The sequence below is a fragment of the Mauremys mutica genome, chromosome 13 (assembly GCF_020497125.1).
Source record: "Mauremys mutica isolate MM-2020 ecotype Southern chromosome 13, ASM2049712v1, whole genome shotgun sequence".
Classification (NCBI taxonomy): domain Eukaryota; kingdom Metazoa; phylum Chordata; order Testudines; family Geoemydidae; genus Mauremys; species Mauremys mutica.
In genome coordinates, this window is record NC_059084.1 from 11160445 (window position 1) to 11188443 (window position 27999).

Below are 27999 nucleotides of genomic sequence, written 5' to 3' on the forward strand. Positions count from 1 at the left end.
GTTCAAATAGTTTCCTATGAAACTTCATATTGCAGTAGAGGGAGCCAGCTAGCTTTCTTATTTATTTTATTTTTATTTTATTTTATTTTTAAAGAATTTGGTATCAAATTCTGTCATCAGCTGTGTGCGCACCATTCCCTTTGAAGGAAATTAGCTGTGTGCCTATCTAAAGGCAGAATTTGACCATACATACATAGGACATCCTGTGTCTGAAACCAACTTTATTGTTGTTTTAAATTTAATTTTATCTCTTGGCAGGAAGTCTGCAGTGTGCTCCATGAGCCCTAATTTATAATGATGATACTAGAGGGGCATGGGCCCCTTTCTGTAGTAGGCAAATGTTCCCCAATATGACTGATGGATAGCTCTCCGTGAGGTTGGGGAAAAAACCCCTAGGATGCATATTGGGAGGGGAGAGTAAAAAGCAAGTTTGGCATTTTGCGGCGACTTCACATTTTGTTTTTATTTCATATGCATCACACCTGCAGAGTTGTGCTGAAAATAGCTATCTGCATAGTTTTCATATTTGCTGATTGTTACTCCAGATAATATACCTATATCAGTTTAGTATTTATATACACTGCAGTATCACTCTAACACTCTCATTGGTAGTAGAGCATTTTAATGTGGTTCAGAGCCAAAGTTCGTTCTATCAGGCACACATTTAGAAGATCTTTGGGGAAAAGTGTTGATCTTTTTAAAATTATTGCTGTAATAAATGAAGGGTGAAAATGGAAGTGAAGGTGTTTATCCTTATTAAATGCAAGCATTTGAACCCTGTAAAGAGTGTTGTATCCGATAGCTTGGAGCGTGTAAATGACAGTGTGGATATAATGTTTTTAATGTACTGGCAAATTCTAATTTGAAAACGAATAGACAGATATAACAAATATTTAATGAATATAAAAGTCTTGTGCAATTTGTAACATCTCATTTGGAGAGATTTTAGTTATTGGCATGTCAGCTATTGTGAAGGTATGTTACTCTTATTAAACAATAATACTTTAACATAAAGCTTTACTTCTTCAAAGCATTTTATATGAATCAGTTAATCTTCACAATGTCCCAGTTAGGTAGATTAAATATTATTATTCCCATTTTACAGAGGAGGAAACTGAGAAGCGATTAAAGAGCCTTTCTGAAGGATGTTGCAGAAGTTCCATTGATTTCACTTGGTGTAGGACTGGTTCCAATGTGACTCTCCCACCCAAAGTCCATTGATGGAGTCTGTCAGAGCCAGGAGATGCTAGCAGGGATTTGGAGCAATCATATTTTTGAAATGCTCCTCTCTGGCTCCTGGCATGAAACCTACTGGTCTGCGCTGCAGCTCTGGGCTCTGCTCCAAAGCCCTGGATGCTAGATCATAATCCATTAGGCTATGCATGCATCAATTTAAAATTAAAGTATAACAGAATACACCTAATCAATAAGTTCAGTAAATACCTGATTACCTGTTAGTTTTATTGTGTTGTCTTAAGAGCTGCTTAATTTTATATATGCAACAATATCATTTAGCATTTCTTGCTCTTTGAAAGCTTCCACTAGTTTGAGAGACTCCCTTAGATGTATAGTGAGGAATTCTGGTGCAACCAATACCAGTGTTGTAATTATGATCACAGTAATTACATAGATTATACTATATATGTGAGCTCTGTGTATAATTCTTAGCCAAATGATGTCAACAGGTGCAGAAATTGAAGTTCAAGGGACAAAGTAGAAGGTATAGCTGAATGGAGGTCATCTTTAATATACTATATGCAGGTTAATTTGCTGTTAAAGTTTATTTCTTTAAGGACAGAGGTTAGAAATATCTTATCCCGTGGATCAAACTATTATACCTATTATTTATGCGTGGTCTGTAACGTTTACAGGACTAGAAGCCAGTGACAACAGATGGGGTGGAGAGCAAATACTGGCAGAGTACTGTTTGGGTACTGTTTGGAGTCTGAAATCACAAGAAAAATCACACTTGCATGGAGATGTTTATGTATCTTCAGTGGAAAACTCCCAAATGTGTCTGCACAGTAAGGGAAAATTACTAATATTTATTATGGAAATTCTGATCCACCCTGCATTGCCTGTCTGAAAATAAATGAGAAACGAAGTGGATAAGATAATGTCTTTTATTGGACCAACTTCTGTTGGTGAGAGAGACAGGAAGTTGATCCAATAAAAGATATTACTTCACCCACTTCGTCTCTCTAATATCCCGGGACAGTCATGGCCACAACTCTGCATACAACAATGAAAATAAATGGTAACTTTCCCATTCTATCATTATTCAAGCCACTCTTATTTGATTTGTTTAAAATTTATCCAAATTAGTGTTTCAACCCCTTGCATTCAAAAAGTGTTAAGCTTCAAAAATGACAAGATTAACTTTATAATCATGAGGGTTTTTTTTTTAAAACGAATCGTGGTTTTTTTATTTGCCTTCTGTGTTCAAGCCTTTACAGTTTGTTTTCAAGCTTTTCTCCACAATCACAAGGACTAGAAACTTTTTTTAAAATGAAAGATAAGATTCTCATGTAACTAATTGCACGTTTCCAGGAGCTTTGGCTTCAAGAATTACACCACACATCACACAATTCGCAATAAATTTGTGAGACTCCCTCCCTCCCCCCCCCCCCAACTGATTTTTGGCTTGGGTGCTAGTGTCAAATCAGTATTTTTATAGAGGTGGGATATACACTCCCAATAAAATTCTTTCTTCCCAGAAGACCAAAACAGTTTGCTAGGTTCTTATGATATGTGTATCCCTAAAATGTCAAAACTTGATCAAAATTTAAACAAATATTCATTTTTTTCCCAGACAAAATCAAGATTTTATTCTGAAATGTGTGGTTTTTTTAAAGCATTATAAAACCTAATTTTAATATAAATATCTTCATGGCTTAAAGAAAAATAAAAAGTATTTTTGTTTGAATTTAAACATTCACTTACAGCATTTGGGATGTAAACTCTGTAGTACTGAGCATGAGAATCTGAAAGTGAAACTGAATAGTCTTCACCGCTGAAGCTGAGGGGCAAAATGTAAGCAAACAGCAAAAACTGAAAAGTAAGGTTGTTTTTTCATTTTTAATAATCTAAGGAATTACTAGTAACAGGTAAAGACAAGTTTCTTAGATATGATTTTTAACCAGACTGTACATACTGAATAGCACTCAGGAACACACACAAATATTGAGAGCCTTAAGGCAGCACTATTTCCAAAAAAGCATAAAAAGCTTATAGACATCGATTCTGGATTTAATTGTCCATGTAATCACATTTTTGGTGAATCGCTGTTTCTAAAAGATGATTATGTAAGTTGAGTTTGGGTGTGTCTACACTATAGAGCTTTTTGTTGGTCATAGCTACTCCAGCAAAGCCCCCTAGTGGATATTCAACATCTACCAGCAAAAGCAGTTCTGTGGGTATAGTTACACCACCTCCGTGAGTGATACTGTGTTCAAAAGCACTCTTCTGTTGGCATCTTTGAGTATACACCTGGGATTTTGCTGACATAGCTACGTTGGTTGGGTGTGTATGATTTCTCCCCCCTCTCCTAGCTGACATAGCTATTTTGGCAAAACTTTATAGTGTAGACCAGGATTTCTCAAACAGAGGTCGCCGCTTGTATAGGGAAAGCCCCTGGCAGGCCGGGCCGGTGTGTTTACCTGCCCCGTCTGCAGGTCCATTGGCCCAGAGCAGCGATCCGCGGCCAGTGGGAGCCGCGAGCTACACAAGCGACAACCCCTGTTTGAGAAACCCTGGCGTAAACTAAGCCTTAAGTAGGAACGTCACTTACATGAAGGAGTTTTGCATTTTCCAAATATAAACCAGGTAGGGCTGAGACTTTCTGAGCCATCAATAGGAGTTAGATGCACCGGTCTCATTAATTGCAGTGGGAAATATGTGTCTAGGTGGCTTTGGAAATCTCAACCTATATTACGTATAAGGGACAAATAGTGACTTTTGCAGTCATTGTTAAAATTCCCATTTACTTCAATCAGACTGACTTCACTTCTGGATTCATCCTTAAAAGCTTAGTTGTTGAAGTGCATGGGGGTGTGGCCATTGATCTCTCTAAGGGTACGTCTACAGTACGAAATTAATTTGAACTTATTTTATTTGAATTTTCAGAAGCTATTTTATACATTCAGTGTTGTGTGTCCCCACTAAAGCACGTGAATTCGGTGGAGTGCGTCCACAGTACCGAGGCTAGCATTGAATGTCAGAGCGGTGCACTGTGGTAGCTATCCCACAGTTCCCGTGGTCTCTGCTGCCCATTGGAATTGTGGGTTAAGCCTCCAGTGTATGATGGGGCAAAAACATTCTCACGGGTGTTTCTGGGTGTGTGCCGTCACTCGCTCCTCTCTTTGTGAAAGCTACAGCAGACGCCATACTACCAGCAGATGGTGCAGCATGGTGCACCGCCTGTCTCCTGGTACTATGAATCCACCACGCATGTCCTCTCTTTCTTTCATCTAACCATTTCCTGCCTTTTTTCGGCTACCATGAACAGAGCCTCACAGCTTCTGCTGTTTTTTCCATGTTGTCTGTCCTGGGCTCCTGTGGAAGCTACGGAAGGCAACAATTCCCCACTGTTTTTTGGCCATCGTGAACAGAGCCGCACAGCTTCCGCCGCAAACTCTGCTCATGTTTCCGCCGCAAACTCGGCTCTCCCGCTCTTGCAGCTCTAACGAGCTTCCCGACTCCGTGAAAGCTACAGAAGACAACCATTTACTGCCTTTTATCGGTCATCTTGAACTGAACAGCTCGTTTCGCGCCCTTTTTCCAGGATTACCCATGCAGGCGCCATAGCGCGGCAAGCACGGAGCCCACTCAGATCTCTGCTGCAATTTTGACCATTGTAAATACCTCACGCATTATCCAGCACTATGTGCAGTACCTGCAAAACCGGGCGAGGAAGCAACGACTATGCAATTACTATACTGATGAGGACATGGACACAGACATTCCTAGAAGCACGGCATGTGGCGATTGGGAGATCATGGTGGCATTGGGCCAGGTTCATGCCATGGAACGCCGATTCTGGGCCTGGGAAACAAGCACAGACTGGTGGGACTGCATAGTGTTGCAGGTCTGGGATGATTCCCAGTGGCTGCGAAACTTTCATATGCGTAGGGCCACTTTCATAGAACTTTGTGACTTGCTATCCCCTGCCCTGAAGCACAAAGACCTAAAATGAGAGCAGCCCTCACAGTTGAGAAGCGAGTGGCCATAGCATTGTAGAAGCTTCCAACACCCGACAGCTACTGGTCAATCAGGAATCAGTTTGGAGTGGGCAAATCTACTGTAGGGGCTGCAGTGCTGCAAGTAGCCAACGCAATCATTGACCAGCTGCTATCAAGGGTAGTGACTCTGGGAAATGTGCAGACCATTGTGGATGGCTTTAATGTGCTGGGGTTCTCTAACTGCAGCGGGGCGATAGACGGAACGCATATCCCTGTCTTGCCCTGGCACACCGGGGTGGCCAGTACATAAACAACAAGAGGTACTTTTCCATGGTGCTGCAAGCACTAGTAGATCACAAGGGACGTTTCACCGACATCAGTGTGGGATGGCCGGGAAAGGAGCATGACGCTCGCATCTTCAGGAACTCTGGTCTGTTTGAACAGCTTCAGGAAGGGACTTGCTTCCCACACCAGAAAATTATTGTTGGGGATGTTGAAATGCCTATAGTTATCCTCGGGGACCCAGCCTACGCCTTAATGCCGTGGCTCATGAAGCCATACACATGCACCCTGGACAGTAGTAAGGAGCAACTCCCTCCTTGCAGGTGTCCACGGACAGTGATGGTGTAGTGGTGGTGTCACCCCCCATAATTGCATGGAGCTCACGGTAGAAGCAGAATGTATGGGGCTGTGACCCAGAGCACCCATTTGCCTCCCTGGCTTTTTGGTATGCTTGCCTGAGCTCCTTGATTTTTGTACGACACTGCTCTGTGTCCCTGGAGTAGCCTCTTTCCGTCATGGCCCTGGAGACTTTAGCTTACGTATTTGCGTTCCTTTTTTTGGAACGTAGTTCTGCCATAACAGACTCGTCTCCCCAACATGCGATGAGATCCAGTACCTCCCGTTCGGACCATGCTGGAGCTCGTCTGCAAATCTGGGTCTGCGTGATCTCTTGTGATGGTGGACTGTGCTGACAGTCACCTGTGCTGATGGTAACCAAACAGGAAATGAAATTCAAAAGTTCCCGGGGCTTTTCCTACTCACCTGGCTAGTGCATCAGAGTTGAGAGTGTTGTCCAGAGCGGTCACAAGGGAGCATTGTGGGATAGCTCCCGGAGGCCAATAACATTGAATTGCATCCCCAATACCTTTAACCCGGGATTGCGATCTCGATTTAAGCGCTACTCCACTTGCCGAGATGGAGTACAGAAATCAATTTAAAGAGCCCTTTAAATCGAAAAAGCCGGTTTGGTCATGTGGACGGAATCTTTTTTTTTTTTTCTTCCAAATTAACTTAGCTAATTCCAAAATAACAGACTAGTGTAGACCAGGCCTAAGTGAAGAGTTAGATTCTGTCTGAGCAGTTCTAAGCACTGTACTGATAGATGGCTCTGTTATGCAGAATATTTCTAAAAGGGATTCTGCCAAGGAGATATATTTAATGCTGTGATTTCTTCTCTTACTGACATGTTTTTTGTTTGTTTGTTTTTAAAGTTGGGTTTGAAGACTATGGACCAGATTGTGATAGCATGAGGATAACTGCATTCTTGGACATCCCGGGACAGGATAACTTGACTCCGCTTGCTCGTTTGGAAAAATATGCTTTTAGTGAGAATATATTTAATCGGTAAGGACATGACAATTAGACTAATATTCTTAAAGACAAGGCTAGACATTTCTGCATTGTTATTTTACTCCCCATAGTTTTCTAGCCATTATGTTAATATTTTTTATTTTATTTTGAATCTTATTATGGATTTTAAATGAATAAAATATTATGTTACTATACCTCTTGTGCATTTTTAAATGCATATTTATTATAGGTTTTATTGCAGTAGAAACAAGATTATTGTTGTACATAATTTCTACAAGGGCCCCGTTTTCAATTTTGGTCACCGTAACAGGACATCTATATCCCACAGTTCTACATTTGGTTTGGGATGTAGCCGTACTGTGTACCTGTTCTGTATGCCTGAGCATTTAAAAAGAAGATTGGCCATCCTTTTTAAGGTGCAAAATGCTGCACTTAGGAAGGAAAAATCAAATGTACAAATACAAAATGGGTAATAACTGGCTAGGAGGAAGCACTGCTGAAAAGGATCTGGGGGTTATAGTGGACCACAGAGTGAATATGAGCCAACAATATGATGCATTTGCAAAAAAGCTACTACCATTCTGGGGTATATGTATGACTACAAGAGGTAATTGTCCTACTCTACTTGGCACTGGTAGCCTCAGCTCAGGTATTGTGTCCAGTTTTGGGCACCATACTTGAAGAAAGATGTGATCAAATTGGGGAGAGTCCAGAAGAGAGCAACAGAAATGCTAAAAGATTTAGAAAACCTGACCTATGAGGAAAGGCTAAAGTAAACTGGGTACATTTAGAGAAAAGAAGACTGAGGGAGGACCTTATAAGTCTTCAAATAATGTTAAGGGCTATTATAAAGAGGACGGTAGTCAATTGTTCTCCCAGTGTAGGTAGTTAGCAAGTTTTTCCTAATAGATCTAACTATAAGATAGTTAAGTGCTGAAATAGGTTTCCAAGGGGAGTTGTGCAATCATCATCATTGATGATTTTTAAGAACAGGTTAGACAAATGCTTGTCAGGGATAGTCTATAAATAATGGCCCTGCCTCAGTGCAGGGGATTGGACTAGATGACCTTTTGAGATCCCTTGCAGCCCTGCATTTTTTTGATATTCCCCTCTGTCCCTTCCCCTCTCTTTTCTCCCTCACCCCCAAGTGGCAGCAGGATGTTAAAATGCACATTATGTTGTCCCTTTGCAGACAGATTATTGCCAGAGGTCTACTTGATGTCTTTCGAGATTTCAGTAATAATGAAGAAGATTTCTTGACGGTAATGGAGATAGTGGTCAGACTGTCCGAAGATGCAGGTTTGAGATTCAATTTCTTAATTTTTTAAAACTCCTTATTTAGTATTTGACTGACTTACTACTGCTTGGTTTGGGTTGACAAATACTGTGTAAGGGTTCATTGAGCAGGAGGGACAGGTCTATGTACTGTGAACACCTTGTGACCTACTTTTTATTCAGCTCTCCACTCTACCTTTGTATATGTGATATATGCTCTCTTTGGAGTGGTGTGACATGTTAGTGACTGAAGGATGTGGCTTCTGGCAGCAATTCCACATGCAACACTTAGCAGCCAGGTGTATCAATGAACTCTTATCTTCTCTTAGTTTAGAAATCATACTCATTCTGGAGTATATTTTTGATCCATCTAGCTCTTCAGAGGAGAAGGAAGAAGGAATGTGAATGTGTTAAAGCACAGGGTAGATTGAGCAAAACACACTTGCTTAATGTACCTCATATGACACCCATTACTGTAGAGTTTAACTATCTCACAATCTTTAATGTATTTATCCCATAACATCCCAGAGGTAAAGAAGTGCTGTTTATCACCATCTTGCACATGGGGAACTAAGACCTAGAGAAGCTGAGTGACTTGGCCAAGGTCACACAGGAAGGCTTGGGCACAGCAGGGACTTGAACCAAGATTTCACGTAATCCAGTGTCCTAGCCACTGGACAATTCTTCTTCTCTGGAAACGGTTAATAGCTTTGCCATATGGGAGCCATAGAGATTGAAACACCAGTTTCTGTGTTTTTTGCTTATTTCTCTATGGGCTCTGTCTTCAAGTCAGCTCCTGACTTAAAAAAATCAGAAGGCAAAGTTTGTATATAGAAAAAGTACAAACATAATGACTTAAGCCAAAGTACTAAGGGAGTTAGGTACCCAGATCCCATTAAAATTCTACGGGAGTTGGGTGCGTGACTCCCTTAGGTTCCTTTGAAAATCCTGCCCCCAAACTATATTCCTTCATTTAAATTAGTGATGAATACTTAAAATTCCACTGAACTCAGCAGGAGCAGCAGGTTTTCAGGACCTCTAAAAACCAGGCCACTTAATGTAGGTGCCTAAGAATAGATCTGGGTGCTTAACTTTAGGCACCCAGAACTGAAAAATGTTATTTCCTGAACATTTCTCTACTTACTAAGAGGGGGTAAAAATATATGTAAGCCCCCCACACACCACCTCCTCTCCCCAAAAGCGCACTCACACTTTGCTTGTACTGAGTATATTATCGTAGGCAAGTTAACGTGGACTGAAGAATTTTGTATTTGAATTTCCTGATGTTTGGGGGGAGGGGAGGGGATTGGTTTAACATATGCATTAACATGGTTTTGGGAGTGTTTTTTGGTCGCATATTATTTATGTATATTTAATATGACAACTTCTGTAAGTGATTGCTTTCTTTGGGTTATAGTGTGCTGAGCTGATGCCTGAACTACTTAACTGTTTAAAGTTTTTTGTTTCTATGATATTTTTCTGCTTGTTTCTTTTAAATGAGTCTGTCTTAAAAACAATTGGAAAATGTTAATTGCAATGAAGATCATTTCAAGGGAGAAATAGCTTTTAAAATACATACCTCTATCTTATCACTAGTTATATGATTAATATGAAGGCAAAGTTTAACTATTAAATAGTGATTGATTACTTTCTCTATTGCTCTATGAGGAGACTAAAAAATGTTGCCCCTTGGCATGCCTAAAGTCAGAAAGTAAAGCACAGGTCCCCAACCTCTGGGCTGTACACTGTCTGGGACAGTGGTGCTAAAGTGCAGAAAACTTCTAAGTACTATTCTACGTCCCAGTTGTGACTTTTAATGTTTGTGTGGTACTTTACAGGTGATATGTGATCATTATTTTTATTATTAAACTACACCTGAGAATGTACAGGATACTTTTCAAAAGATGAAAAAAATCCAGTGCACCTTAGCAAAACACAGGAAAACTGTGTGAAAAATAATGTGTGCATCTCTTTTCTTTTAGACTACTAGCTCCGTCCGCATGCATTGGCTCATAGATAAATGAGGTACTAGTATGCAGAAGCTGTAAGGAAATTAGTTTATAATGCATGAAAAGGGCAAGATTCTCAAGGAAGATACCTATCCATTTGTTTAAAAATATGGCTCTAAGTCTCTTGGGCTGATGGGAGGTTATATCTGAGACTGTTTGATTTCTCAGCTGACCTTTAAACACAGATATTCTAAATGATGACATTTCTAAAAAGAGGATTTTTTTTTTTTGGCTTTTCATAGTTTCACAAGAGGAAATGCTATTTATTGAATATATCTGGTTCTAACTTTAAATTTACTAAAGCCATTTTGACTTTCTCTATGCTGCCAGAGCCTACTGTACGGACAGAACTGATGGAACAAATACCTCCCATTGCCATTTTTCTGCAAGAAAGTCGACCAAACTTCCCAACAGCATTTTCTGACTACCTTATGCCCATTGTAGTGAGATACCTCACAGACCCTAACAACCAGGTAGGAAATCTCAGACTGTTGTATAGTTAATTCAGTATGGCATATGGACCTTTCACAATACGGAGGAGTTAAACATTAATTTCTATTAGTACTAATAATACTTAGATTGTATATAGCATTTTGTACATAGATCTGAAAAGCACTTTACAAAGGATGTCTGTATCATTCCCATTTTACAGATGGAGGAACTGAGACATAGAGACTGGAAATGACTTTCCTAAGGTCACCCAGCAGGTCAATGATAGCCAGGAATAGAATCCAGGTCTCCTGAGTCCCAGTCCAGTGCTCCAACCAGTAGGCTAGTACCCAAAGTTGGGTTAAAAGTCCCCTTAAAATCCTCAAGTTTTTATGTTTGTTACTAGGAATACTTAGTTTTATTATTTATGAGCTTTTCACTATTTCCTTGACTTTTTGCACTCCATTCAGTGAGAACAGATGTTGACTTGACTTTTATGGTTCTCATAAAATACTGCATTTACAGTGTATTGTTTTAATCTTTTCTTTTGCATGTTACTAGGTTAGAAAAGCAAGTCAGGAAGCACTGCTGATCCTGCTAGAACAAGAACTTATTGCTCAAAATGATATTGAAAATAAGGTGTGTCCAATTCTGTTGGACCTCTCTGCTCCAGACAGTGACGATGAGTACAAAGTGGAAGCAGTGAATGTAAGTGGCAGTGAAAAAGATTTTTTGTTTTAAAATTGTATCCCCTATTTGGACACACTTTTTTTTAAATTGGTGTATACATTGGTCAGTGCAAGGATCTGGGAGATGGACTTTGTATTCAAACTTTTAACTTGCTAATTAAGTAAACTAGTTAACTGGAAGATTAGTTTTAATTCTGCCTGTATTTCTCAGTTGTCCAGTTACAAGTGATCTTTCTGTAAAGGACTAACCAGTTTTCCAGCCCCCTTCCAGTGTCTCAATATGCATGTGTGCATGTGAGATTTAAACAGACATACACACCCTAAAAAACCACAACAAAACTAGTGAATGAAAATTACACTGACTTGAGTTCTGGAATTTGCTGTCTTCCAGCCTCAGCCAGTGCTGGTAAAACATTTCTAGATCAAGGAATATGAGTTGATCAAGGTCCTCTTTTGTAAACCTTCTGGAATAGAATTAAAGCCTGATACAATGAAAAAAACTTAGAATTATGATTAAAACGGAGATGCAAGATGGTATTGGCCATTATTTTGAGAAGTTAGAAACCAGTGTTAAAACCCTTGCTAAGCTTGGAATGCCAGCTTCAAATGTGGTAAGCTATTGAGGCTTGAATTTATGTGGTCACTAGTAACTTGTTGTATTGGGCCCCTTGTGGCTCCAAACTTGCATCATTGTCATCAATGCAAGTTGTGCCATTAACTTGGATGGGAGCAGGTTGGGCTCTTAAACACTAATTTGGGTCTCTTATAAGGAACCTTGTCTAGTTCATAAGAGATCACCAGCTAAAGTTGAAGTGGTGAAGAAAGCAAGATGGTAATGAGAACAATGTCACAGTAAGGTTTTTCAGTCTGCCAAAGATAGAAGCACTTTGTGAACCAATTCAAATAACTTTTCAACTAGTACATTTTCTGGGCCTGGTACATGTGGTCAGACAGAAGAAAATTCTGAGCCCTGCATCAGTGAAGTGTTTGAGGAATCCTTTGGACTCCCGTCCTTTTGAGATTATTATTTATAACAACTCTTCTTGGAAAAATCTTTTTTATTTTTCTGCTTGTAAATGTTGTTACACCCACCTTGTATAGCTTTCAGTCAGACAGTTAGTCAGACTTTCCAAATCTTATTTTCCTAAGTAATTTTCAAGAATAGGCATCATTATGGTGTTGACAAACAATTTCAGTGGAGACACTGTGAGGCTACATCTACGCTACGAACTAGGGGAGTTCTCTTCCGGCTTGCGTACACATACTCATGGTAGCTCATAGCAGTATAGCCACGGTAGCAGGCGTAGCAGCAGTGGAGGCACGACTTAGCCTGCAGAGTACAAACCCACCTGAAACCAGTGGTATGTACTCAGCACAGCTAAGCCATGCTACAGCTGCCACTACTTGTGCTGCTTTGGCCACACTGCTATTTATACTCCCATTAGCTTGATGAGAGCTAGTGTGAGTCTGTGTAAGTGAGCAGGGGACTTGCACCCTAGCTTGTAGTATAGATGTAACCTAATGGTGTGTCTACACTGCAATTGGAGGTGTTATTCCAGCACATATAGATGTAACCGAGCTAACTTTAATTTAGCTAGCTCAGGTACCAATAGTAGTAAAGCTGTGGCAGCACAGACTTCAGCATGGACTAGTTGCCTGAATACATACCCAGGGTCCCAGGTGGGCTTCTACAGCCTGTGCTGAAGCCTGTGCTGCTGTAGCTTCACTGCAGTTGGTATCCAAGCTAATTAGATTAGAGTATGGATATACGTGTTGCAGTTGCCCCTCCCTGCCCCACCCCCATTGCTTTATGGACATATTCTTAGAGACACGGTAAAACAGCTTCAAAATTACCTATCTTAAAATTATAATGTAGTTGGCTTAACTGTCTGTTTAAGGAAACTAATAGTAATTCCATCACAAAGGGATATTTTTTCTGTATATAAAGTTCTTGGTATATAATGCTCAATAAGAATTCTGTTATAAACTTGTGCCCCTTCCTCTGACTGCAGCATCCGTTAATCTACAATCCCAGAGTAGTGGTGACATCACAGTGTTGACGCACAAACAAGCAAGCAACAAAACCTATGTTAATTACAAGTGCAATTAAATTCATAGGGAAAAATCAATGTTCTCCATATTTGGGAAAAGATCAGAATCGGAGTTTATATTTTCAAGGTGCTAAAAGATTGTTAGAAACTAAGAGCAAATAAAAAACACTTTGCAACTATTTAAAGGATGCTGCCAAGGTCATAATTTCCCCCAATGATCTCTTTCTGAAGTCTTCAGATTTCTACCCTGGTTCTTGTTAACTTTACAGAGAGTATGAATGATGACTAAAGTCTTAAGTCTCAAGTGTCTTGATGAAAAAACAGATTCTGTTCACTTATAAGAAATCAGATTTGGGTTCAGCAGGGACCTCTGACAATTGACCTCTAAAATACTTTTACCAGATAGATTCCCCTTCCTCGTCTGGAAGTTGGTTATTGCTCAGGAAGACTTCCAGGGTGACATCTGAATACCAGATGTCTTTTTGAAGGACTGACAGTTCCATTTAAAAAGTGGGATTGTACGGTATTCTTCCTTGGTTTTTATTTGGCATTCTGTCACAAAGATGGAATATTCTTGGGAGCGGTACTTGTTTTTATGGAGGTAGAAATTATATATTTTCTGAAATATTAAAATAAAATGTAGAGTTCTATTCAGTCAATAATATTTGTGTCAGTATGCAATTCCTGGCTCTGTGGGACACTGACCTTATCAGTGGAAAGGCACGTGGAAGCCAGTAAGCCCTTCCTCTCTCTGGAGTCACAAATTTGGGACTCTTCATGCACTGTAGTGAAAAGACAGCTGAAAGTGTGTATATGGCTAAAGTAATTAAATGCTACAGGTAACATGGTTTGTGGTGACCTTTGAAATTGACAACTTCACACAGAAGCTTGAATTAATGAGAGTTTTTTTTAATCTTAAGTTTATAAACTAACAGCAAACTGAATCTGAATTCTATCGAGTTGTGCACTAGCTAACGTATATAACCATGTTGTCTTAATCATTGTTTCCATTGTCCTTCCTACCCTTCGTCTGTCCTGTGGTTGGTCAAACTCACTTGTTATTTTTTGTCTTTAGTTTAGGCCCTGGTCCTGCAAAGAGCTGTGCACATGCTTAACTTTAAACACCTGAGCTGGCTAATTGAAACCAAGGAGACTACTTGCATTCTTAAAGTTAAGCATGTGCTACAGTGTTTTCAGGATTGTGGTTTTGGACAGCACCTACCACAGCGGGGCCTCAATCCTGGTATGGTCCTCCAACACTGCTGTCACAAATATTTAAGTGTAATCCACACTGTGAAATAGTTAAAGGTAATAAAAGGAGATATACCAATCTCCTAGAACTGGAAGGGACCTCGAAAGGTCATCAAGTCCAGCCCCCTGCCTTCACTAGCAGGACCAATTTTTGCCCCAGATCCTTAAGTGACCTCCTCAAGGATTGAACTCACAACCCTGGGTTTAGCAGGCCAATGCTCAAACCACTGAGCTATCCCTCCCCCTGGATTAAACCATGTATAAACTGTTGATTTCTGTAACTCATCCTACGCAATTTAAAAAAATAAAATCTCAGTCCTCTAATACAGAAATGTCATGCATAATAGTATGATGTCAGTGGATTTTGTAGTTTTAAAATTACTGGACTGGCATGCAAAAACAATGTCAATTTTAACTCGTACAGTAATTGTATTTTAAAGTAGTAGTTTGCCTTTTGCTTTCAGAACTCTTTTTTTTAGAAAGAAAACTGGAACTAAAAGTGCTTGGTGACTATTACATTAATGGTTTTTCTCCCTCTTCTGTGTTATAGATAATTTGTAAAATGGCTTCTATGCTGAGCAAAACTATTGTTGAACGTATGCTACTTCCCCGTTTCTGCGAGCTGTGTGGTGACGGGAAACTTTTCCAAGTCCGTAAGGTTGGTATGACTTGTTTCAAAACTGAAACACTTCAAGTACGTTCTACAGTATTTTTAACATCTACATCAAATTATCTTTAAGCATAGTATTGATAGTAATATGATTTCAGACTTTAGCAGTGCCTTTGATTCTCCTTTTTCAATGTAAAGGAATTTCCTTATATGTTTGATTTGTGTGTTCTATGTTTAAAGTATAATGCTCATGAAAGTGAGGTACCTTCACCCCTAGCTTGAGACAAATATAGGCCTTGATTCAGGAAAACATGTAAGCGTGTGTTTGAAATTAAGCCACTCAGGGCCATAGTGAAGATAGTTTTGTCAATACACTTAAGTACTGACCTGCACACATTTTTCTTCTACTCCATTTTTGGCAACCTCTTTAAAATATTCAGGTGGAGAACCCCTGCAGTCCATTCAGAGTCCATTAAAGTTGATGAGACTCTTCACTGATGCAGAGGCCCAACCTAGGGGTGTCATTGATTTCAACAGCGCTGTGTATGTACCACAGGGGGCTGCCCTAATGAATCTCTTGTCCAGGACTGAGGCCTTAGCATTTACAGGATTTAAATTTGTCAGTAGGATTTGTATTGTAAAAGACATGCAAACTACAGAGTCTAAATTTGATGCTTAGGAGTGAACAATAAGGGGTAAAATTCTTGACTTCAGTCAGTAGCAAAACTCTAATTGATTTCAATGGGGCCAGGAGTTTACCCATAACTTTTTTTTTTTTTTTAAGGTTTGTGCAGCTAGCTTTGGCGATATTTGTAATGCAGTTGGACAAGAAGCCACAGAGAGATTTTTGGTATGTAAAATTTAGAGATACACAAAAAGATTTGTATTTTGCTTGAGCTTTCATATCTGCTTTTACAACTGAAATGGTTTTTTTTTGGTTTTTTTTTGAGACAAAAGAACAAACTTCTGGATAACTCTTTCTTGAATTTAAACCTGCTTCACTGGTTTAGTCGCCATTGGTGGCAAAAGTTTGTTTTTTAAAAAAGACATTTCAATTTATTTTTAAAGACACTGTTTATGCAATAAGGGAGGGTTCTTTTCAGTGAATTTATTAAATTATCGGGAAACAATCAACTTGAAATCTCAACAATGGTAAAAAATTGAGTTAAAGTAATTTCGCATTTTATACCTATTCATGAGTGGCCTGGCAACTTTTGTAGTTTTACATTACGGTTTATTATATTTTAAATGTTAATTTTCTTTCTCATCCTGATGTTATATAAAAGACTCACAAAAACAGTAGAATTAACTTACAATATTCACTTTTCTTTAGGTAATAGTGAGTGGTTTTTAGGTGTCAGTGCAGGACAGGAACTATCTGTACTTATTGCAAGTGAGAGTCCTGGTAAAACACCATGTTTGTGCTACTAATATTCTGTCTATTTTTTTTTTTTTAGCAAAAAGGCAAGGAAAAATCAGTTTTGATTTGAGTGTGATTGCTGTACAGCTATGTATAAAATAGCATTTTAACAGAAACATAGAGATGTTTTCAAAAGTCTACTTAAAACAGATTACTTTCTTCTGCGAGTAGCTGGCTATTTTCCCATTGCTAGACTTGTTAGATAAAATCCCAGAAACTTGTGTGAGAGAGGGGGGGAAAAACCAAAGCGGGGGAAGAGGTGGTGGTGGAATGTTCCTGAGGCAATGTTTCCAAATGAGGAGCTGGTCTGGTACTGAATAGGAAGATTGTGTATTTTGCAAGTTAACAGTTTTATCCCTCACCTCCAACATACTTTTTTTTTTTTTTTAAGCACAGTTGAAAGCACAAGAGTATTTTTAAAGTGATCTGATTTTTCTGTCCCCGTCCCGCCACCCTCCCCAGACTAGAAAGAATTAGTTTCCCATGCTTAATAAGTTATCCTTATACTAAGATATGCTTGCAGAAAAGAGAGCCTATTACTGATTTTCCCTATGCCCTTCCCCTTAATTTAAATGAAAGCAAGACACAACTGAGATGAATGGGGGAGGGAAATTTTAATTCTTCAGTAATTAATATAATTATAATTATTTTTCTTCTCAGTCACTACTTTCGTGTCCTTTTTCACCCATTGCACACAAACTACTACCAACTACCTTTTTCCAAGTAATTAAACCAACCAAAAGTGGTATCTTGTACTGCAGCTTCAATACCTGTTTGATTAGCTATAGTTTCATTCCTTTTTGACAGATTCCAAAGTTTTTTGAACTCTGCTCTGATAGTGTTTGGGGAATGCGAAAAGCTTGTGCTGAATGCTTTATGGCTGTGTCTTACACCACTTCCCCAGAAGTTCGCAGAAGCAAGTTGTCCCCTCTCTTTATCAATCTCATCAGTGACCCCTGCAGATGGGTAAGTCGGTGGTGAGGTACCTCCTGAACTAAAAGAAATTCATGCATGCAAGCTACCTTTTTCAATTACAAGGACTTTCAAGTGGCCAAACCAGTGTCTTAATAGCAAAGATAGGTCTCCTGTATAGGCAAACATGGTAATTCTCAGTCTTGGTCCCTCAAATTGAGGACACTGAGGGCAGCATGGATGCAACATGCATATGCTTTCTTCATGCACACCCTGTAAAATGTAGTGCTAATATAATTAGAGGACAGATTAAAATTCAATTACATGGACACCATGTACAGTCACCACCAAAGACCGAAAGCTGGATATATTAGGTATGTGGTCTTCTGCTCTTTTTCGTTTCCATGTTCACTTTAGAAATGTAAAATGTCATGCTTAGAAGGTGGGTGTCATTCTGGGCCTTCTAAATTTTGGCCCGTCAAACTTGGGGATGGTGCTTTAATTTTTTTTTTTGAAAATGTCATAATGGGGATTACATTAAACACTGTGTTTTCATTGTCAAGATACTGGGTGCATAGGGCTTTTGGACCATGTCTGTGAATCAATTATGATTTGACTTGAATCATGTAGTGAAAAATGAAATAAGTGAGATGAACGATATTTACTGACGCACATTTTGCTTCTTGAATCCCCTTACTCTGATGTCTTGCTTGTTCCTGATAAACTCTAGTAGTAAAATGTATTAAATGAAGCCAGGGCTGGCTTAATAGCATACTCTGAAAAGCTTAGATAATAGCAAAGTATAACCTTATAATATAGTAAGAGCTAAATTTGAGCCACATTTCATATTCATTATTAACAATTTACCAAAAGGCAGCATGGCTACAACATATGTCACATCTTTATTTTTGTGCCAGGTTCGCCAAGCTGCTTTTCAGTCTCTAGGCCCGTTTATTTCTACCTTTGCAAACCCTTCTAGTGCTGGTCTTTATATTCGGGAGGATGGGACGCTCAGTATCCGACCATCAGCACAGGATGCGTCTTCCAGTTCCCGCCAACCAGGCAACAATGCAAACATCACATCTGTCAGTACGAACATTGTATCCTCCAGGTAAAGCTATGGTTGAGGTGTGAAAAGGGAGAGGAAAACTGATAAAATATTTTTTCCTCCACAGTCCTTCAGTTAAGTCTTTAGTTTTAGTTGATATGATCTTGTGTTTAATATATGTGACTAAAAATAAGACCTTTGGTACTGCAAGTGTAGTTTCAATAATGGTTTAAAATGTGGGCTACATAGGTCTGATGAATTGCCACCTGATTTAATCTAGCTACTTTAATGTTTCACCAGTAATTTCTTGGAGGGGAAAGGGAAGAGAGGAAGGGGAAAATGTATTGAAACTAAAGATGAAACAAGTAGTTCTAAAGCAGGATTTGTCCTCAAGTAGAATAGCTCCACTTATTATAATTTCTCTTGCTGCCTTATCTGGAGTGTGTGTCTTTTTAACTGGAAAGTGCTGTTCTAGGGTCTATACCTTTTGTTTTCCTAATGCTATGTCTCTGTTCTCAGTTTAGAACAACCAATAGAAATTAAATCGGAATCGTCAACTGAAGGGACTTCAGCAGAAGCGAACCCCTTGATCTGTGTTGAAAGCCCAAGGACAGACCCACTGAAAGGAAGTTCAAACAGTTGTGGTAGTCCCGGAGAGGCTCTTACTAGATTGTCCCAGAATGAGAATACCACTGCATGTGTGATAGAAGGCATTAAAGACTGTCACATGAGCAATTGCCAGGGAGTGAACTCAAGGTTCCAGTCTGCTGAGGATATCTTTAATACTTTCCTGTACTGGCGCCCCCCACTCCCTGATATAAGCCAAGATTTGGAGCTGCTTCAGTCCAAGACTGAGAAGCATGAAGAAGGCTGCTCTATGTCGAAAGCTATGTGTAATAACTGTGTTGCCAGTAGTGAAATAAAAAAAGTGCTGGAAAGCTTGCAGGAGCACATGGATGATCCAGATGTTCAAGGTAAAAGCCTACAATAGTAGCGATATGTGGAGGTATAGTTTCTGATGTCTCATGCCGCGAGGGTTCCCTGCACCCTTCAAAGCTCCTTATTGCAGCAGCCCTTTCTTGCCTAAAGCCAAGTTTCTCAACCTGTGGGTCGGGACCCAAATTCGGGTCGCATGGCAGTTCCTGTGGTTCCTGTCCCAGAGGGCTGGCTGGGCTCGTCTCCCTGCTCCACGCACTGCAGCCTCTGGAGTCCCAGCACCACTCAGGTTTGGCTCAGACGTTATGGTGACAGATGTCCGAGTAGGCCAGATTTGAGTGAGTGGTACTGCAACCCCCTGAGGCTGGGAGGGGCAAACCAGTGTGACTGCAACCTTGGAGCTTGCAATGCTTGCAGTGGAGAGCCAAGTCCAGCCAGCCCCACAGCATAGGAGCCACCACTCTGGGGTAAGTGCTGGGCAAGACCCAACCACCCTGGGGGGCAGGATCCAACCAATACCTCCCAGGGCCTCCATCCCCCAGACTATTTACCGAGGCCATAAACATTTTCAAATGGATCCTGAGCCCCAAAAGATTGAGAACCACCGGAAAAAGTGGAAGGAAAAAGTGAGTGGTGGGGACAGAAGGCACAATAAGAAATATAAGAACAGAAAACTCATGGGGAGAAAGATTGATGACTAGGAAAAGAGCAAGAAGTGAAGTGGAACTGGAGCATAGGAGTTGGCAGCAGAGTGGGGAGTCGCATGGCTGACACATATACAATAGAAAATAAAGAAAAGGGTTTGAGGCTACTAAGAAACAGAGTGAAGGAGTTAGACAGATAAATCTGTATCTTTTCCATCATACCCTCTACTGTAATGTCCTTGCTTTTCATTATTGCTCAGCCAAGCAACCTTCCTCCCTTTCAGAATAAAAGGATGTGTGGATGCTCATTTCTCTTCCTTCCTAGCCAAGCTGCCAAAACCCTCTTGCATACCTCTACCTGATCTGATCCTCATCTCTTTTCTGTGACCATCATCTCATCTCTTCCCATCTACTCTTAAATGGTAGCTGCTTTTGGTCCCGGTATATGTTCTCGTGTTTCACCTTTAAAATCTAGTCACTGGGAGTTGGACCAATGTAAATATTTTGAAAGCTATTTGAAAATCTGAGTTCGGGGAGCATTTTTTGTTCCTATTTTCACAGAATGGTGCATTACATAGAAATGGAGCTGTGTTCAAAACTACATTGGCAGAATCATGGCAAAAAACACTCATTTTTGTTGTTTTGATCCATTCCTGAAAGACACTTTGAGCGACCTTCACTAAATACTTCCTCTTGCTTATATTTGATCAGAAATGGCTTCATCTGTGTGTATGTGATATTCTGGGGGTCACCCAAACTAGTAAGCGGTTCTGTCACTGCCTGCCCTGTAACTTTGGGGTGCCTTAATGCTGTGCTGCAATGGCTCAGATCCCTGACGCCAGTTGGTTGCCCACAAGCACAAGGTCTCACCCTGGCTTCCACCAGCTTAGTTACTCTTACAGGGCGACACCAACAGCCCTTCCAGTCCCAAGTCTCACCTAATCTATCCTCCCCAACTTCTTAACTACCAGAGTCTCAGACTTTTTCCCTCTGGTTCATCACTCCCAAAGGTATGAAATCAGCCACCCAGTTATTAACTCACTTTTTGCACAACAGAGATCTGCTTGGGGTAAAAAATTCAAAGATGAAATAGTAAGGGAGAACAAACATACAAGTTACACAGTAAATAAATACGAAATGCAACTTCTGGCATTTACACTTGTATGTTAGATATAATTCCTTTTCTATTACAAGTTACCTGTTGCCTTTAAACAGTTTCTCAGCATACATCCTAACTGCAGGGGGGATCCAGAGTTTCACAGGCAGCCTCCTACCTCAAGGTTGGCCTTCAGTTTCTGGATGAAGGCCTCAGTTTCAAGCTTCCTTTCTAAAAGTGTTCCCCGCACGCCCCACTCTCCTCCATGTTAAATTGTTTTAAGGATAGTGAAATAGGACATGATCCAGGGTTCCTTGCCATCAGAGATTATCAGAGGTCTGTCCAGAGAATGGAAACAGATACTTATATGCTTCTGCTGGAAACGGTAATACTGCCTCTAAATCTATGCTCACAGTTTATCTGAAAGGTTTTGCTGAAGTTAATTCTTGACCTTTTTTTGCAAAGGTAAATATTTCCTCTCATGTTTCTATGCATTTTGTCGTGTGTTTTTTTTTTTTTTTAAATCTCTCAGTATAAATAATTGTAGCGTTAATAATCCTTTAAAATGAAGCACAGAAAGGAAACTAAGGACCTGTATACGGTATGCTGGCGAAGGGTACTAGAGGGATGTGTTTTGTAGAGCGCGCTAATGTGTTGTGCTCTAGCTGCCCTGTGTAGAGCCTGATGGTGTGCTCTAAAAAGTACCTGGTTCACGCTGATGTTGTCCCATTTTACACAGGACTACGTTAATGTGAACTAGTTATCTTTCAGAGTGCATCATAAGGGGCTACACAAGGCAGCTAGAGTGCAGCCTCTTAGTGCTCTTTACAAATCACATCCATCTGGTGACTTTGCCAAGCTGTGTAGACAAGCCCTAAATGTGTCCCCGATCCCTTTACTTTATACAGCCCAGGTTCAAGTATTGTCCGCTGCGCTCAGAGCTGCTCAGTTTGAGTCCATCAATGATTATGAGACCAAACACACAGAAGAGAGCAATGGCAAACTTCAGAATGAATTGTCCACTTTTGAAGCCAGCCATGGCACTGTGGAGAAGAACACTTTGTCCTCTTCATCATTCCAGGATGATGTAAGCAACCAATCCACTACCAGCACACTGAAAAGCACAGTAAGTAGACACTCATCCTCTGTAAGCTCTTAAGGTACGGACAGTGTCTACCTCCGTTTGCCCAGCAATTAGCACAACAGTGCCCTGTTCTTGACTGGGGGCCCTAGACGCTACTGTAGTATAATTTATTATATCCACTTATTATATAAAACAAAATTTAAACTTTTTCAAGGAGCTTATTTGTATTTGGGTTCAGGTGAGCCAGGAAATAGAAACCTTTAAGTGGCCGTACAGGAGCTTCATAGAAAACAAACCTAACAAAATCTTCTCTGTTTCTGAAGCAAATATAAGTCATTTGTCCCCAGACAAGGGACTAAATCAACCAGTGGCAATACACATTCTTCCTGACTGCCATTTTACAATACTCTTAATGTGCATGTAGGCTAAATAGGAAAACTTTTTCACAGTGCTTGTAATTTTGTCTTTATGATGGAGCTAATCATAGGAAGATACTAAAACCCTGCTTGTTCCCTAAAATAACACATTCAGTGCTAGCATGTGTGTTAACTACAACTTGATGTTCGCCTTTAATTCCTCCGCAATACAGGAGTAAATTTTTTTAATCACCAGCATTTTATTAGGAATTCATAAGGGGGCATGCTTCACAAATTGACCTTGGATTGGAGTTCACCAGAACAGTTTCTTCACTGGTCTGTGGGAAAATAAAAGCAATATCTTGAGGGAAATATAGGAGAATTGGCATTTTCAGGAGTGTACTGCAAAATGAATAAAACTTTTATCGGTGTATTATTTTTTCTGAAGGAAAGATATCGAGCTGCTTTGTTAATATCTGCTAAATTGGCAGAGAGAGTAGAACCTTTAGAGAATAAATAAGAAACTACCTTCCAGTATCTGAAGGATGTTGGGTTCATTGCAATTACAATTAATAATTGATTATACCTTTTTAAAGTATTGAAACTATTCATCAGTCGCTCAATCTGAACATGGTTCTGAATTCAGAGTGTGAGCATGAAGGCAGAGGCGTTATTTCAACATTGACCTTTTCACTGAAATCAAAATATTCTGGCAAGTGTCCCATGGACATTTTAATAATCATAAAATTTGGTTAAAGAAAGTCCTTTGGGGTAATAATTTTGTTGCCATAGTGGGTCAATAACTAGATGTGCAGTATCTGTTAATCATAGTGATTGTTCTTGATCTGACCTGCTATTCATGAAGCTTAAAACTGATCCTTTCTTGATTAAGACACTGCATAGAATCAGTTTTGTTGTGGGTGATTCTTATATGGCCAAATCCTGCTTGCATTACTCACATAAGTAATCATCTTGACTTGGCTACTTACATGAGTAGTAAGCATGATTTGTCCCTCAAAGGCCTGCTCTGTGTCTGAATTGTGTTGCTCTTCAGTGTAATGCTTTGAGATATACTAAACAGTAGTTCTGTAATGAAAGAAAGTAAAACTAACTGTTTTCATCATAAATACTACATCCTTTTACAGGAGTCAGAGGAACAACACAATGGGACCATTGAATTTTTAAAGAAAGAACAACATCATAATCCACCCATTGAAGATGATAAATCGAAATTACAGGTGATTTAAAATATTAATTCATGATGCCTTACCCTCAACTCTGTCGCATTTCTTTGTTTGGCTGTAATGTGATAATTTGTAAACACCTGTCCAATCAATTCCATAATTTCAGAAAATATTCTAGGCATTAATGAGTAGAACTCTATTGATTTTGATAAAATAATTAATGGAAATCCAGGCTTTTCCTTTTCCAGGCAAGCCCACAGAGTGCATATTTGGTGCTGCAAACAGAGGAATCTCTCTCTGGTGTCCCCAGCTGCTGCCTACACATCACAGGCAGCAGCTTAATATGCTGCTCTCACTGGGTGTACAGATTGGCCTACAAGCAACAATTTCGTTTTTAAATTGCCAGAGAAGTTTATATAAACAGAACTGCATTGGAAAATCGAGCTGTTAGATCTAGCTGCATAAAATAACTTGATGCAGAACCCAAAATGATGTTTATTCAGTAATAAAATCAACCTTTGCTATCTTCCTGATTTGATACATAGACTGTTGCCTACTGCTTTGTCTCAACTGGATGACAAGCCACCTAAGGTAGTGACTCGTGCTGTAGTTTGTTGTGCTAGCCTGACATAGGGTATGGAGTGTTCAGTCATTTGTTGTTCTGTCCTGGCATGTGCCCCTGGCGCACTTGCCATCTGCTTAGAGGCAAGAGGGAAGGCTGTTCTAGAGCAGATGTCTTTCCATGCTGATGATATCTTCCTCTTTTTTAAATTTATTAATGTTAATAATTTACTATCTTTGTCTGCAGGATATCATACCTCAACCTTTGTTAGACCAGTACTTGTCAATGACTGACCCAGCTCGAGCCCAGACTGTTGACACTGAAATAGCAAAACACTGTGCATATAGTCTCCCGGGGGTGGCCTTAACTCTGGGCCGGCAGAACTGGCATTGTTTGAAAGATACGTATGAGACCTTGGCAGCAGATGTACAGGTAAAGCTGCATTTTCAAATAAGCGTTCAGAATTCTAAGCAAATTATACAAATTAGAAATATAAGCAAACTATGCTGTAGTTTATAAGAAATAATATCTAAAATTGACAGTGAATAAAATTCTATGATGAATCTAGAATGTTGGGCCAGATGCACTTTTTTTTATTTAAGAAAGGAGACTTTATAAATGATACACATGCTATGCAGCACCTGGCTTTCGTGTAATGAATTCTGCTTTTTCTGCCCATACCCTTCAAAATATAAGTGTACTTCTATTTAAGAATCAGAGGGGTAGCCGTGTTAGTCTGGATCTGTAAAAGCAGCAAAGAGTCCTGTGGCACCTTACAGAATAACAGATGTATTGGAGCTTGAGCTTTCGTGGGTGAATACATCCGATGAAGTGGGTATTCACCCACGAAAGCTCATGCTCCAATACTTCTGTTAGTCTATAAGGTGCCACAGGACTCTTTGCTGCTTCTGTTTAAGAGTTGCTCAAGAATCTCTGTAGTGTTTAATCTAGATTGTCTTTTCTTAACTATGGACAGTGGAAGGTCCGTCGGACGCTAGCTTTTTCCATACACGAGCTGGCTGTTATTCTGGGGGATCAACTAACAGCAGCTGATCTGGTGCCAATCTTCAATGGATTCTTAAAAGATCTGGATGAAGTGCGGATTGGAGTTCTTAAACATCTCTACGACTTCCTTAAGGTAGGAGATTATATAGCAGTTTAAATTTTTGCTTTCATTTTCTTAGGCACATTAAACCTCCATTTTTCATGCAGCAATTGCCACAGAAGCTTTTTGTGGATTCAAATATATAAATTAATTGCTTTTTGGGTTTTGGATTTTTTGCAGAGAAGTTAATTTTTTAATTAAAGATCCTCCACTTTCCCCTCTGATACTCAAACTAAATCCATCTGAAAATCTGACTTTGTTTGCTTGCTTTTGTAAACTGTTGTAGTGGAACTGTGTTCAGAGCAATCTAAGTGGCCTATGATCAATTGAGAAATGAAAAGATATCAGGTCATCAAGTCCATCTTCAGAGTCAATTGCAAGATTGACCCCTGTAGTGGTGTTTTTAAAAATGTTTTGCTCAGTCTTGTTTAAAATGTCTCCAGAGATGGGACTTCCACCATTTCGCTTGGAAAAGTAATACGTTGTGCACTCAAGTGAGGGCAGGCCTGAATTTATGCTCTCTACTGACCTTAGCTGGTAGAAAAAGTGTGACTGGAATAAATCGTCTAAGGATTTGTGTGAATGCTATGCAGGCCTAATTTGTTCATGCATTATTTGAGTAACTGCACAGGCAGAAGTTCCTAAGTAGCCCTTGGCATATGTAGCTACCCCAACTGGGTGTGCATAACTTTCAGAACCTGGGCTTTAGTTTTCTGGAGAAAAAGCAGATTCCCTGTAAACTGTAATCTGATTTTAAGAGTTCTTTCTAGCAGGAAAATACAAATAAACAGCAGTGACAGGGAGTAAAGAATAGAGGACTAACCCTGAAAGAAGTGAAAAGTGTTTATAAAGCTTCAAACAAAGTTTTAAACTGCTGGATTAATCAGTTGTATTTACTAATCAGTTGTTTGTGGAATGACATTTCCTGTAGTTGCTTCATGCAGACAAAAGGCGCGAGTACCTTTACCAGCTTCAAGAATTTGTCGTGACTGATAACAGCAGGAATTGGAGGTTTCGTTACGAGCTGGCAGAGTAAGTAAAACTTGTTAATGTGTGGTTCCATTACCTTTCATGGTAATGTTCAGAATTGTAACACACTCTGAATGTGAGTAGAAGGCAGTAGCTTTCCATTGAAAGGGACATGGAGATTATTTTTAGGTTAAACTTTGAACTACATGAAGGCCAGAAGATCTTGTACAGTAGCAACAATTTAGGTTACAACATATTGCCCCACCAATGAGCCTTAGCGCAACCTTTAGGGATCACCTGTTAGACGAGAGGATAGATCAATATCCATTATCATTCACCTCTGCTGAGGCAGCCAGCCAAAGGTGCTAGTTATAGTGATGGATTTGTGATGTGGACTCTATCCATTAGGAAGTGTACCATCACTTTATTTCATATAGGTCCCTATCTCGCTGAACCGTACTCTGACAGCATTTCTCATTGTTGGCAAATAGTAGGGTTATCTAACTACATGGGAGCAGTGAGTATGAGTAGGTAATTTTACACCTGTATATAGCATTGGTAGACATTTTAGGGTACTGCATAAAGTCTTGTGTCCACAATTTAAAAAGGATGCTGAAAATTAGAGTGGGTGCAGAAAAGAGCCACAAAAATGACTCAAGGGCAAATGCGTTACAGTGAGAGACTTAGAGTTCAATCTGTTTAAATGATCAAAAAGAAGATTGAGAGGTGACTTGACCCCAGGATAAAAGTATCTTTACAAAGAGAAAATAGCAGGTAATAAAGGACCGTTTAATCTAGTGGAGAAAGGCATAGCAAGAACAGGTGCTAGATGCTGAAGCTAAACAAATTCAAATTAGAAATAAGACCCACGTTTTTAAGAGTGAGAATGATTAACCGTTGCAGCAAGCTATGAAGGCAAGTGGTGGATTCTCCCTGTCTTGATGCCTTTGAATCAAAGGTAGATGCCCTTCTGGAAGATATTATTTATTAATCATGTTTACTATCGTAGGGCCAGCCAATGGTCCCTTTTGCAATAGACCTGTATAAATAGAGTAGCAGGTAGAGTCAAATGCAGGTTATTGGGTTTGATACAGAAGTAACTGAGTAAAATTCAATGGCCTGTTATATACAGGAAGTCAGACTATGTTGTCAAAAGTTCCCTTCCAGGTCTTAAAATCTATGAAACTCTGGTAGATTATATTAACGCTCATTCAGTTAGTTGTATGTCAGCAGCAAGAGCCAATGACACGTATGATCCTATTCAGTTCTAGCGCTTATATATAAATCAACAAAATGCGTATGGCATTGGTTTTTCCATTTGTACAATTAGTTGACTCATTTTGGTGTTTTCACTTAAGTGGAAGCGGAATGGGATGGAATAGGGACTGGTAATGGTTCTAGTAATGGTGGCTTGTTTCAATATGATTTTAGGATCTAAATGGCTAGCCTGTAGATAGACACATTCCTTGATGTCTCTAGCTACTTAGACTCTTTTCAAAAAGCATTTTAATGCATACAATTAAAAAACTTTCCTTCACAGTAATCTTAGTTCAGTATGCTTTGTTTGGGCTGTTGAGGTTTTAACCCCCATACCGT

At 39.7% G+C, this 27999-nt stretch overlaps 1 protein-coding gene across 2 annotated transcripts in view; it reads left to right on the forward strand.

The window, feature by feature from the left end:
• LOC123348132 (serine/threonine-protein phosphatase 4 regulatory subunit 1-like) overlaps nucleotides 1-27999 on the forward strand; it is a 42924-nt gene that overhangs the window by 5642 nt on the left and 9283 nt on the right. For both annotated transcript variants that reach the window (XM_044985536.1, XM_044985537.1), the window contains exons 3-16: nucleotides 6674-6806; nucleotides 7966-8072; nucleotides 10388-10530; nucleotides 11048-11194; nucleotides 15028-15135; nucleotides 15872-15937; nucleotides 17315-17473; nucleotides 18337-18530; nucleotides 18987-19441; nucleotides 22052-22269; nucleotides 23729-23821; nucleotides 24576-24761; nucleotides 25306-25467; nucleotides 26366-26466. In XM_044985536.1, coding sequence (XP_044841471.1) covers nucleotides 6674-6806; nucleotides 7966-8072; nucleotides 10388-10530; nucleotides 11048-11194; nucleotides 15028-15135; nucleotides 15872-15937; nucleotides 17315-17473; nucleotides 18337-18530; nucleotides 18987-19441; nucleotides 22052-22269; nucleotides 23729-23821; nucleotides 24576-24761; nucleotides 25306-25467; nucleotides 26366-26466 — 2272 coding nt within the window. The remainder of the gene's footprint in view (nucleotides 1-6673; nucleotides 6807-7965; nucleotides 8073-10387; nucleotides 10531-11047; nucleotides 11195-15027; nucleotides 15136-15871; nucleotides 15938-17314; nucleotides 17474-18336; nucleotides 18531-18986; nucleotides 19442-22051; nucleotides 22270-23728; nucleotides 23822-24575; nucleotides 24762-25305; nucleotides 25468-26365; nucleotides 26467-27999) is intronic.